Consider the following 13,301-nt stretch of genomic DNA (forward strand, 5'->3'; position numbering starts at 1 on the left):
CACTCAGATGGAGTTCTAGGGTGCTCCAGAAGACAAGAACAAATTTAGGAGGGAGCTCAGTAGGTTTGAGAGATTCTGGTTTGGGCATCATCATCTCCTGCACTGGGGCCTTGGCCCCATTGTAGCATGGGTTCGCCATGAGGCCCTTTAAGCACTGTTGGGATTGTGGAGATGTCAGCAAAGTGCATTGGCCTCATGGTTGCAGCCCCAATGGCCCTCTGACTCCCCCCACCCGGGTCCATTCAACATGGTTGTTTCTCCCTGCCCAGTTGCGGTCCTGGACAGAGAGACGAGGAAGATCGAGGCACCAGCAATGCCTGGAGCAGCAAGGAAGAAGCCAAACAAGCTTTTAAGGAGCTGCTCAAAGACAAGGTACTGAAGGGTTCGGTGCAGGAGGGATAGGCTGGTGGAAGATCAAAGGTTCCTGCTAAGAATGTGGGTCAGTTTTTGCTAGCTCTACAACCGAGTGGAAAAGCTTTTCCTGAACTAAATAACTTTTGTCTGGGGGAGGATATGAAGTTCTCCGTTAAAAAAATAAAAACCTCTCCTTACACATAGAAAAACAGCACATCAGGGAGGAACAAATGTAGCCTGGAATGGTAAGAATTTTACCACTTAGTTCTGCTAGTTGGGTGAATGTCTGGCTCTGAGACCAGAGCACCAAGGCATTTGTGCTGGTGTCATGGGTAGAGCATCCTGTGGTTGAATATTGTTATTTCCTGTTTCCAGGGTGTCCCAGCAAGTGCATCGTGGGAGCAGGCCATGAAACTCGTTAGTAATGACCCACGATTCAGGTATGCTTTTTCCCTGATGCATGAGGTACCCTCCCTGCCCTGCCTTGTCATGGTAGTCCCAGTTTGTAGCAATCACAGTTTCAAGCAGTGCAGTCCCACACTGAGATGCATTTCCCCAGACCCAACTTGGGTTCTCCACAGCCACGCACCAGCTGTGGGAAATGTTTGTTAAAACATAAAGGAGAGCTTGTTTGAGCTTGGAACACCACCATGTCAGCAGGAGGGGCTCCTGCCTCCCCTCCCCAGCAGTTTTCCTGTGCTGAAAAAGTACTAGCCGGGAGTTATTTCCCCATTTTCACTGTTCCATGTGCACAGAATACTTCCTGTGGAACAGCAAAAAAGGGGCACTCTCTCCCCTCCCAGTGCCATTTCAGCTTGGGAAAATGGCTGGGGGAAGGGAGGACAGGAGCCCTTCCTCCCCCAGTGGCAGCATTCCAAGCTGAAATGGGCTGTCTTTTATTTTGTAGCAAACATTCCTCACAGCTGCTGTGTGGCTGCTGGGAAACAGAACTGGTATTCCCAGACCCAACCCTTGTAAATACAGCATGTCTAAGACTGGCCCTAAGTCTTTCTCCACAGAGCTGGAAATAGTTGGTCCTTTTGCCACTTGCTCTTCCTTGCTGCTTGCCAAGGGCGCAAGCCCTGGAGCATCAAATGGGACCCTCTGCTTTGCACCCAGCGCCTTGCCCAAACTGAGTGAGAAGAAGCAGGCTTTCAACGCCTACAAGGCCCAGCGGGACAAGGAGGAGAAAGAGGAGGCGCGACTCCGGGCAAAGGAGGCCAAAGAGGAGCTGCAGCGCTTCTTGGAACAGCACAGCAAAATGAGCTCCACCACCCGCTACAGGTAGAGAACACCATGCTTACAGGTGGCGCGGCTGTAGGAAATTGAGATGCTTGGGTTCTGTCCAGACAGTCTTGCTGGAAATGAACCAGATACCAGTGTGGTGTAACTATCAGAGCGTTGGACTAGGATGCACGGTTGCCAAAATCTGGCTTGAGAAATTCCTGGAGTTTTTTTTTTGGGGTGTGTGTGTGTGTGCCCGGCAGTTTGGGGAAGACGTTCAGTTGGCAAGTAATGCTACCTCTAAAACTGCCATTTCCTCCAGTGAAACTGATCTCTGTAGTGTGTAAATCAGTTGTAATTCTGGGAGATCTCCAGGCCCCCACTGGAGATTGGTACCCCTACAACAGACCCAGATTCAAATCCCCGCTCAGGACCCAATCAGTGGGTAGTGTTAAGTTCAGAGGGTAAATAATGTTCCTGACTTCCTGTTGGAGGCCAGTCTGGTGTTATGAGTGGTTATGCCTGAGCCAAGCGGGTGCATTGTCCAATGTAAGCATGACTGTTGAGGCTTGAGTTGTAGCCAGGAATGCTGGGTAGCCTCAACTCTGAATCGCAGCAGATAAAAGACACTGCTTTGTTGGTTAGGCAAGGTCCGAAGACTGGTCTAGTACTCATTCCAAGCCTGGCCAATCCAGAGGCTTCATACCGGCTGCCAGTCACTTTTTAAAAAAATCAAATTTTAAGTCCAAATAGAGTTGATCCAATAACACAGATATATTAAAGCAAATCAATTCACTTTTATTATGTATAATGCAAAAATACAGTATTAAAAACAACACACTTATTTATGATTTACAAATTTAATCTCCATAAAGGTAAACTAGAACTCTTTCTGAAACAGATTTAGGAAGACTTAATTGGTGGTCACTACCTGGCATTTCTCAACAGATCCTTGTAGGTTTTTATAACTCATTTTTAATTTGCATCATGCACCTGGTGGTAACCTTTTAATAAATTAAACTGAGTTTTGTAGTTTCACATTTGAGATTATTTGCTTCTTGAGAGCTCATGTGGCGTCATGGCTTAGAGGCTGATCTGACCAAGCATTATCCAACGTATGTGAAAGCAGCCCGGATCAGGAAATTTTGGATCTGAATCATCTTGGCCGTGAACTCTCTCTGGGTGGCCATAAACAAATTCCTCTTTGCCTCACCACTACAATATAGGTATAATCATAATAATAATCATCATAATAATAATACCCATCTACTTTATAAGGTTGTCTTACAGTAGCTTTTGTATAGCACTTCCGAATGATCAAAGAGCATCACACGTTAAATGTTTATTATTATTCAATGAGTATAGGTCCTTGTTTCTTAAAGATTTTAAATTCCACTTTATTGTGTTGGTGCATCTGACTTTGCTCTCATAGTTGCACATGTGTCAGAGTGCACATTTTTATTTTTGTTGACCTCGCTGCAGCAGTAATATTCTCCCCCTAAATGGCATGTTTTCCCCCCCCCCCAACAAAACATAGGAAAGCAGAGCAGATGTTTGGGGAGCTGGAAGTGTGGGCCATAGTGCCGGAGCGTGACCGCAAAGAGATCTATGATGATGTTCTCTTTTTCTTGGCAAAGAAGGAGAAGGTAAATGTGGGCATGAGGAAGGGTGGGGTAATTTATAAGTGGGATTGTATTTCCCATTATTCCCCTTGACACCCCAATATGTATAACTCAATAGCCACCCTGTGCCCAGCCCAGAGCTTGGGGCTAGGAACCCAGGAGTCCTACACTGCTGGGTTGGGAGCTGGCCCCAATGCTGTCCCTGCCACCCACCCAGGAGCATGCCAAGCAGCTGCGCAAGAGGAATATCCAGGCTCTGAAGAGCATCCTGGACAGCATGAGCCGTGTCAGCTTCCAGACCACCTGGTCCGAGGCCCAGCAGTACCTGATGGACAACCCCAGCTTTGCCGAGGATGAGGACTTGCAAAGTGAGGCGCTTTTCACCTTCCCATTGCCCCAGCTCCCTCCCTTCCTTCCCAGATCTGCAAAAAAAAAACCCCCATCACAGTTTTGGAGCTAAAGGAACTTGATTAAGTGCTTTGTGCAAATGAGCGCACACACGTTGCCATGACACACAGGGGGCTGTTGGTTTTATGATCATGATTTTCTGTAGGGTGCAGGATGCTGCATCCCAAGCACCTCTGCCTTAATTTTCCTTTTAAATTTTTTAAAATGATGTTTCCGATCCTTCAGGATGCAGAGACTGTGTGGGCGATGCCTGGTGAAATTTCAGAAGCAAACTGGGAGGGGGTCAAGCAGCATTTCCAGTGGCCAAGGAGTTGGGTTTCACTTGCCTGTTAAATTCTTTCCCCTTCCCCTCCCAAACTCCATGGCAAGCAGGATGTAGTCTGTGTCCTTTATGAAGGTTTGCATCACTTCACGCAGATGGCACAATTCAACCTTTTGGTGCAGAATTTTCCTGCAGCACTGTGTGTTCACAGCCTTGCTGGGACTTAGCCAGTGCTGGTGACTGTCCATCCTCAGTTTCTCCTTCTACACTGGACCATTTTAATGAGCATTTTCAATTTGCAGTGAGCTCTCTGTGGTCCTTCATTGTGTCTGCCCTCATAACATCCCTCTGAGGTAGGTCATTATTATCCCCATTTTCCAGATGGAACTGAGACAGAGAGAACATAACTTGCCCAAGGAGCCATAGCAGAGGTGGGAGAGTCTCTCGGGCTATGTGGACAAGTGCAGCTGAGTAAAGGAGCAGGGTAGCTTCTATGCCTACACTGTCACGGTGTGGGTGGGATCTTACTACACCAGCAAGTGTGCCGTGTCTGGAGGGTGCATGTCCATGTGTATAGTGGGACTGTTCGATTCCTGGAAGTTTTGGAATGGGGGCGTTGCTGTCATAATCTGGAAAACCTGTCCCAGTCACTAAATATACAGCTCTGGACTTTTCCCCCTTGCCCTATAGCAGCTGGCATGATCCCCTATGCCCAGTTCCTTAGTTACAGCATAATTTCCCCCCTCGCATGGGCATAGTGAGCCCAGTTGTTATCTCCAGGGCTGAGTTATATCCTACAATTCCATTATTGCCTCACTTAAGAACAGAAACTGGTACTAAGTATCTTTGCTTTCACTTAAAAAAAAAGCTTTTAGTCCTTAAGGTTTTGGAGATTAAAGAGTGTCAGCAGTACTGGGTGAAAGCCCAAACATTACAGGAAGGACAGAACTGGATTTCCTGCCCCTACCCCAATACTAGGAAGTATTTGGAAAGCAATGCTCATTAACTGAATTTTTTACGCTGTGCTCAATTTGCTTGACACAGAACACTTTTCTTTGCCCATATCATTTTGATTTGCTTCTGAGAAGATCAGTAATCAAAACCTGGTTCTTGGAACGTGAGATTCGAGAACAACAGGAAGTCCTGGACCTTCTCCGATCCTTCCCCAGCCAGATTCCCATACCACTCCCAGCCGTGAGGGCAAGCTCCTATTTGCTTGCGGCAAAGCCCATCTCCTTTCTGTTTAGAGTAGGCTGAATGCTCTCTGTGCCCTCTTGGTTTTCACCACCCAGCTCAGCTTGGACCCCTCCCACCTCTGCCTCTTTCAGACATGGACAAGGAGGATGCCTTGATCTGCTTTGAGGAACACATCCGGACTCTGGAAAGGGAAGAAGAAGAAGAGCGGGAGCGTGGCCGTCTACGAGAGAGACGCCAGCAGCGCAAGAACAGGGAAGCCTTTCAGGTATTGGCAGCAACAGCCTTGAAGTAGGAAGGCAGTCTCTAGGGAAACTCTGAGCCACTGTCTGGAGGCCTTGCAAACTCTGTACATAGTACACTGCCTGGTGTTTCATTTATCTTCACCTGCTTTGTTTATTTATCCCCATCAGGTGGGGATAAATGAGACCTAGATCATCAGGTGACAAGAGCTGCTGGGCAACCACATACCTCATGAAGGCATGGCTGGGTTTTGCATAGCAAAGGAACAGCCCTCTGGGGAATGTAGGAAGGTGTCTTTCTAGGCACACATGGAAAGAGAAAAGAAGAATGTACCCAGCACAGGTCTCTGGTTCCTGAGAATGTCAGCTTTACTTTTTTTTCTATAAAAATCCAACAGGTTGCTAGACCAGATGTAGACAAAGGTATGCTCGGAAGCATGTGCGAAATTTTAGATGACATCTCAGAAAATGGAGGCGTTGCTGGACAAGAGTTCCAGCAGTCAGAGGCAGAATACTGAGGTTTCAGCAGATGATGCTGGTTCCCATTAAAGTATATTTTTATATCCATAAGGTCTAGAAACTTGCTGGCTTGTTATTTAAAAATAATAGCCATAATTGTCAAGAAGGTGACATTCGGTGCCTAGGACCGCATTCATTTCCTTTTTCTGGGCATGCAGGTCAGCTTTTCCCTTAAATGTTTATGGTAGAGGCTTCTTTAAACCTTTTTCTAGAAAACTCTGCAGGAAGGGGCTGTAAAATAACCCCCCCAATATGAAGTGTGCTGGGGTAGTGTGCAGGGGGCCTTGTAATGGGCATGTGCCCTCCTTGGCAGTGCCCAGGAACGGGGGAGGGGCTGACTCCCCGATCTCTCTCGCTCTATCGTAGAATAATCAGGCTGCTTCTTGCTCAGGCCTTCTTGGACGAGCTTCATGAATGTGGGCGCCTGCACTCCATGTCCACCTGGATGGAGCTGTACCCCTCGCTCAGCACTGACAGACGCTTTGCCAACATGTTGGGTCAGCCTGGTAAGCAGCTGGTGGGCAGGAACCCCTTTCCCTTGCTCCCTTCTGTCAGCACTGTCTCTCTCTTTAAGAAAAAAATAGCCAGAATGTACTGCTTAATCTCTGACTGTAAAGAGAGATCAGAAAGTCCAACATAGTATGAACACCAAGCTAGGCACTTGGGTGGGTGTGCCAGAAGGGTAGAGCAAATTTATATTTCAATGTGAAGCCTGTGACACCAGTGGATTGAGCTGATATGACATAATGGAGTGTTCCAGCCATTCAGGGAGCAAAGCTGTCAGCTCTGCAGTATCCTAGCACTGGTATTCAGAGGTTTATTGCCACTGGATACAGAGGTTCGTTTTAGTCACTATGGCAAGTACTACTGATGGATAGATCCTCCATGAACCTAACCCCTTTTTAAAGCCATCTGTACTCATGTAGTGAACTCCACAGTAATTGATTGTTGAATGAAGAAGTGGTTCATTTTGCCAGTCTTGAGTTCTAGTATTAGGTAAGAGGAAGAAAAAGCTCTCACTTTGTCCACTGCATGCCCGATTGTATAAACTTCTGCAATGTCCCCCTTAGTCAGCTTTCTCTTACTGAAAAGCCCCAGGTTCTGTACCCATTCCTTATAGGGAAAGTTCCCCAACCCCTTCATCATCAGGTCTCTTGGCTGCAGCTAGGAGCCTCTGAGCGCTAGGACTCCTGGGGTGGGAGTCGGTAACATGCCCAAGAAGCACTGCTGCCATGTTGAAGGTTCTAGATTCAGTTCTCAGCGTTTCCAGTCAAAGCATCTCAGATAGTAGGGCTTGGAAAGACCGGGGCCTGAGGCTGTGGAGCCTAGACAGACAGCTCTGGGATTGGCAGGTTGTTGCCCTCCCTCAGTTTAAGGCAGCTCCTTATATTTTATTTCTGTAGTTTTCAAACTTACTCTCTTGAGGGGACATTTTCCTCACTGAGTTGTCTTCTTAGCGGCCCCTAGTACCGCTAAAGACCTGTACAAACAACCTGTCCATGTGTTGACTCACCACAAAGTGACCACGAACATGCCAGCCCTGCCTCCATGGCATCACCACGTTGACTGAACAGTGCCAGCTTGTGGAGGAAGGGCCCACATGGTTGGAAACGTTGCCGATCAGGGGGAGGGGGCACGTCCTCTGTGCATTCACACTGTGCAGATGACTCGATGACTGTGAAGAGGCAGGGAGCAAGGCCAGTGCGCTTGTGCCTGCTCTCCCTCCCCACCACATGGGCTTCAATCTTTGCATCGCAGAGGATGCTGGAACATGCTGAAGTGTCTCAGTTAATACAGAGAACTGTCTTTAGGCCTTGCTGTTCCCGCCACCTGAACCGTGTAGCGCATTCTGAACATGCTCCTGCGGCTGCACACTGCGGGGGAAGATTAGCATTGGGTGGGTAGGCTGTCTAGCAGGGTAGCTTGCTGCCACTTACTGATCCTGTTGAGGACCCCTGAGAACCTTCCAAGGAAAACCAGAGCTCTCGTGGAATGTAGTTGGAAAACGACAACCTTCTTTGTCCTTCTGGTGAAAGTTGCTGACGATGGGCCTCTGGTGCCTCTTGTTCTTCTGCCCCTCCAGGTTCCACTCCTCTAGACCTGTTTAAATTCTATGTGGAAGACCTCAAGGCACGCTTCCATGATGAAAAGAAGATCATCAAGGATATTCTCAAGGTACAGCCAGCATGGTCAGTAGAGAGAATAGAACCCACAACCCCATTCTCTTTTAAAGCGGTCCAATCAAGCCACTGCAAGATTCCATAGTTAGTTGGGTTCTTTTCTTGGGCTCTGCTTCCAGAATCTTCTTTCATATCAATGGATTTATGGCCTCATTAAAATTCCTCTTTCTTTTGCCTGGCACAAAATCTACCATATATCAATACTTCGGCCACTTTTGCTTCAGGTTACTTAGACATTCATGTCAATTTCACTTTTCTGAATTAAAAGATTGATTTTGGAGGTGAAATTGACATGAATACAGCAGGTTCCATAAGGGAATTCTACTGGTACATTCCAATACTTCTAGTTCTGCATTATAATGAGCAACACAAAGTGTGGGACATTAGAAAAAAAATTCAGAAGCAGCAGTAGGGTTAGCACCTTTATTAGGACCCACCAAAAGTGTTGCAATGTAGGACACCAGCTTTTGAAATCTTTGGGTTGGATGTTAAACAAAGAGGAGGGAGAGAAAGATGTAGCTGATCATAGAGAAAAAGTTACCTTTGCTGTTTGCAGGATAGAATAGGGGAGATGTTAGACAATCTTTATTAGGTCAGACTGTGCTAGGTTTAAAGAAGAGCTTAGATACCAGGGGATTTTGACCAAAGAAGTGACCACTCTTCCTTTGAAAAGCCAGTAGTAATTCTAATCTGTCTCCAGCACTAACTGGAACACATAGATCCCTTATAAGGCAGAGAACATCAGTAAAAAAAAATTACTAATCTTTTTATTATTGAGGCTGGAGATCAAGTTGAGAGGAGATGAGGTCAGGAGGTAAGGAGTCAGCAGAAATAAAATGGCAAATTATTATCCAGTGGTTGAAAGGAATATGTATTTTCAGGGCTATAGAAAAAGTTTCCTGAGTGGTATTGGACGTAGATGGCAGCTTTTAAAGAATCTCCTCTGATTTTTATAAAAACAAATTTCTAGCCCTTATGACTAGAAATCAGTGGATTTAGACTGACGTTACTCTGCATAAGATTGTATTATTAATGGTTTGTGGGCAATGCTTGCTAAAATTTCAGAAGCCACAGTGGTGTGAGCAAGATGTTCAGTGGCTAGAGGGGATGGAGCTTCAGTGCCTGAAGCCAAATAAAGGTTTCAAACTATGCACAGAAAAACACAAAAGATTGCATTTATGGCAGCATCCAATCTGTGGGAAGGCAGATGAGGCAGATAAATATCACAACTTGTATCTTAACTGCACAGGTTTACAAAATTCAGCTTCTCTTGACACAGGATTTTAATTACTTTTTAGCACAGAATGCACATAGGTAACATTCTGCAGATGTCAGAGCACAGGGGACTCAGAGTTATGCTGAATAGAGATGTGCCACCGCTGGAAGCCTCAGATTTGGTTTCTAAGTTTTTGACATAAACAACTTACATAATTTCTTTACATTTTAAATCCCACACCAGAACCCATGAGGGCTAGAAACTTGATCTTAATAAAATGAAACCTAACATGTTGAAGATTCTTTAAGGGACCATACTTTGTGAATTGCTATAAATAGTTCCTCCCAGCACACACACAAGTACTCATACAAGAAAAAGCCCAATTCAATCTCAGGAGTGAGTGCGTACTTCTTACATGATGTAAGCATGTTTTTGCATAGCTCTGAAGGAAAGACTGGGACTCTGAGGAGGAATTTCTAACTGTGTTTCCTCCCCCCTCCCTTTCCTCATTTGGCAGGACCGAAGCTTCAGCGTGGAAATAAATACAACCTTTGAAGATTTTGCCCATGTCATCAGCTTTGACAAGCGTGCTGCTACCCTTGATGCGGGCAACATTAAGCTGACTTTCAACAGTGTGAGTGGCCCTAGGGGGTCAGTAGGGAAAGGCTGTTGAGCTAGGCATGGGATACAGTTTACACACCAACTGTGATCCTCATATCAGGGCCCAACTATGTGAGACATCTGGACCCAACTCATTTCCCCTGAAGCCACATAGCAACTGTGGGGAATGTCCATTTAAAACTCTGAGCAGGCCCAATTCATTTTGGGACCACAGTGTGATCTTGCCTTCCTCCCCATGTCCTTTTCCCAAGCCAAAATGGCTCTGAAGGGAGTTATGTGCACCTCTTTGGAGCTTCACATGCCATATCCTTCAGGGTGTTGCTCCATGAAGCTAGAGTCAGGGCTGAGCAAGAAAGAAATTCTTCAGACGACATGTGATGGTTGACCTGTGGAACATTTCTCGAATTACAGGGGCCTCCTTCTGCAACAGCTACTGTTTCTAGAAAAGTGGCCAGGGCAAGATTTGGCTCAGAATGTGGGGTTTGTTAATTTTGTTAAGGGCATTGCCTTGCTCGCTAGTTCGAGCAGTGCTATGGAACTATGAGGTATGGGGATGGATACCGGCTTATGTGGATTTTGCAAATGGATTAGATTGGGCACACAGTCTGTTGATGTCAGTTAGCATGAATGGAACCTCCATGTACACAGAGGCAACGTATCTCTGATTACCCATTGCTGGGGGTAGGCCCTACCCTGTTTGAGGACTTCTAGAAGCACCTGCCTGACTGCTGTGAGAAATGGGAAGTTGGGCCAATGAGCCTCGGAATGATCCATTGAGGCAGGCCTTAGGTTGTTCAAATGCTGTTGACAATAGGAAGGGGCCTCTAGAGGGTGACTATTGCTGGGCAGTTTCTGTAGGAGGATCAATTGGAAGCACTCTGACAAGACAAGTGGCTCACCGTGGTTAAAGTGGCAGACTCTAATCTGGAGAACTGGGTTTGTTCCCCCGCTCCTCCACATGAAGCCTGCTGGGTGACCTTGGGCCGGTCATAGTCCTCTCGGGACTCTCTCAGCCCCACCTACCTCACAAGGAGCCTGTTGTGTGGAAGGGAGGTGATTGTAAGCTGCTTGAGACTCCTTGCAGTAGAGAAAAGTGGAGTATAAAAACCATCTCTTCTTCTGTGCCTTGATGGCTCTCTCCCTCTGTCTCCTCAGCTGCTGGAGAAGGCTGAGGCGCGTGAGCGTGAACGTGAGAAGGAAGAAACACGTAAGCTGCGGCGCAAGGAGGCGGCATTCAAGAGCATGTTGCGGCAGGCAGCTCCCCCTCTGGAACCGAACTCCACCTGGGACGAGGCAAGTTCTCCCACTCCCATTTGCAGAGCGGTGTACTGGTTCAGGAAGGGGGCATCCTGTGTCCCCTCTGGGTGATATAGCAGACAGTGGTGGCTAATAAGGGTGCCCTTCCCCCCATCCACCTGTACTGGGCTATTCCATATGACCCCCACCACATGATCCTTTTCTTTGCAGTCTCTTCACCTTGGTTACTTACCAGAGACCTGTTCCCTGTTCAGTGGTGATCTGGGTTTGCAACCAATTATCTAGTTTACCTCTAGTTCTGCACCCAAAAATATTTCAGTCTGTGCCCTGAAAATGGTGGAAAGCAAGCAGATTTCCACCTATCTACTTGTTTTGCCTGTTGTTTTACACTTGCTACTCAGGAGGAAGCACAGAAGTGGCATTTCAAAGTGGCAAGAAGGGGAGTGTATGAGCACTACAGCCAGTAAAATGGTGGATCAAAATCATGGCCCTGTTGCTTCCATCCCAGGAAGGTTTCTCAGTTGCTGTGGCAAACAATATGCAAATTTGATTAACTTATATAATGTACACAAATTGCTACACATTTCTAATTCTGTGTTTCTCAGTCTTCTGATGGCATGTGAGAGGCAGTATTGTGTATAGTGGTTGATGTCAGACTAAACCCAGGGAGACCTGTTTTCAAATCTCCACTCTGCTGTGAAGCTGACTGGATGACTTTGAGCCAGTCACTCTCTCAGCCTAACCTACGTCACTGGGTTGTTGTGCAAATAAAATGGAGGAGTATCAAGCCCACCTGCCTTTGAACCTTTCAAGGGCAAAAAATAAACAGAATTGGGATTCACATCTGCAGGCTTTAGGAACAACTTTTTTGGCTCAAAAAGAATACATTGGCTGAAGTCTTTTTAGTTAACCAGCTAACATTTGGCCCTGAGATTGGGGTCAAAGTGACACAGTATAAGCTGAATCAGTAAATAAAAGATTCTCTAAGCTCCTTGGAGGAAGGGGGCAATACAAATGTGATAGATAGTCAAAGCACTGAATTAACTTTGAAGGCATATACCAACACTTTAAAGTAAACTTTCTGGGGCATAAGAATAACCCACTTTCAGAGGAGTTGACCCCCTGTGCTTCTGCAACAGATGCTCATCTTTGTCTCTCTCTTCAGCGAAGGATGAGAGCCTGTAACTGACTCATGAAAGGATACAAAAAGTGGGGTAATCCTCCTTTACCCCTGTGTCAGGAGCAATCCAATGATTCAGTCACACTTAATGTACACAGCAGAGTTACCTACCCCAATGGATACTGATTGGAAAGCTGTCAGAGCAGGGAATAATGCAGAGCAATAGGCAGCCTCTTTTATGGAAAGGTATCTTGTGCTCCCAGGAAAAGTTTTTCATGGGAAACTAACAGCTCTCTTACAGTGGAAGTTTGGGAGTTACATCTCTCTGTTTGTTCATTTATAACACACTTTACTCCCCACTGGGGACCAAAAATGGCTCACAACATCCTCCCCTTCTCCATTTGATCATTGGTCACCCCTTGAAATGTTTGTCATAAAATAATTGTTACATTGTGATCACCAGGATAACAGTGACCAGTATAACAGTGATCAGTATAAGGATATCAGTGATCAGTATAAGTCAGTATAGATTTATACTGGTCATTGTCAGTATAAATTTTGTGTGACACCCCTGACACTGTGCATATTTTAGGAGAGGGTATGATCCATGCTGCTTGTCTTCCCTACCAGGTGCGAGAGCGGTTTGTCACTAACATAGCCTTTGAACAGGTCACGCTGGAATCAGAGCGAATCCGTCTTTTTCGTGAATTCCTGCAAGTGCTGGAGGTGAGCAGGGGATTAATGGGAACCCCTCTAGGAGGGCTGGAATGATCAGGTCTCCGTGGGATCCTGACTGATGCTGTGCTAGGAATTCTGGGGTGGGGCTGCTGATACGCTGCAGCCGTGGGATGGGGAATAGGTAGAATTCAGGAGGGCTGCTGAGCACAGAATTCCTAGCAGAGTGCCCCTGCTGCTCTGCTGAGTTCCAAATTACCCTCCTCCCTTTCTCTCCACAGATGGAGTGTCAACACTTCCATGCCAAGGCTAAGAAGCATGCTAAGAAGCCCAAGAAACACCATCACAAACACTCTGCTTCGGTGAGGCCTTGGGCCAGGGAAGCCAAAACCAGCAGGGTGACTTAA

The 13,301-nt window shown here is 46.4% G+C and overlaps 1 protein-coding gene across 1 annotated transcript in view; it reads left to right on the forward strand.

Annotated features, from left to right (window-relative positions):
* The window catches only part of PRPF40B (pre-mRNA processing factor 40 homolog B), a 50,708-nt gene that overhangs the window by 21,594 nt on the left and 15,813 nt on the right, over nucleotides 1-13,301 (forward strand). The window contains exons 10-21 of the mRNA XM_056860914.1: nucleotides 270-372; nucleotides 730-794; nucleotides 1,474-1,638; nucleotides 3,116-3,224; nucleotides 3,418-3,568; nucleotides 5,199-5,332; nucleotides 6,217-6,331; nucleotides 7,909-8,000; nucleotides 9,739-9,855; nucleotides 10,998-11,135; nucleotides 12,850-12,945; nucleotides 13,176-13,256. Of these exons, the coding sequence (XP_056716892.1) occupies nucleotides 270-372; nucleotides 730-794; nucleotides 1,474-1,638; nucleotides 3,116-3,224; nucleotides 3,418-3,568; nucleotides 5,199-5,332; nucleotides 6,217-6,331; nucleotides 7,909-8,000; nucleotides 9,739-9,855; nucleotides 10,998-11,135; nucleotides 12,850-12,945; nucleotides 13,176-13,256 (1,366 nt within the window). The remainder of the gene's footprint in view (nucleotides 1-269; nucleotides 373-729; nucleotides 795-1,473; nucleotides 1,639-3,115; nucleotides 3,225-3,417; nucleotides 3,569-5,198; nucleotides 5,333-6,216; nucleotides 6,332-7,908; nucleotides 8,001-9,738; nucleotides 9,856-10,997; nucleotides 11,136-12,849; nucleotides 12,946-13,175; nucleotides 13,257-13,301) is intronic.

This window comes from Euleptes europaea, chromosome 1, assembly GCF_029931775.1.
Source record: "Euleptes europaea isolate rEulEur1 chromosome 1, rEulEur1.hap1, whole genome shotgun sequence".
NCBI classification, from domain to species: domain Eukaryota; kingdom Metazoa; phylum Chordata; class Lepidosauria; order Squamata; family Sphaerodactylidae; genus Euleptes; species Euleptes europaea.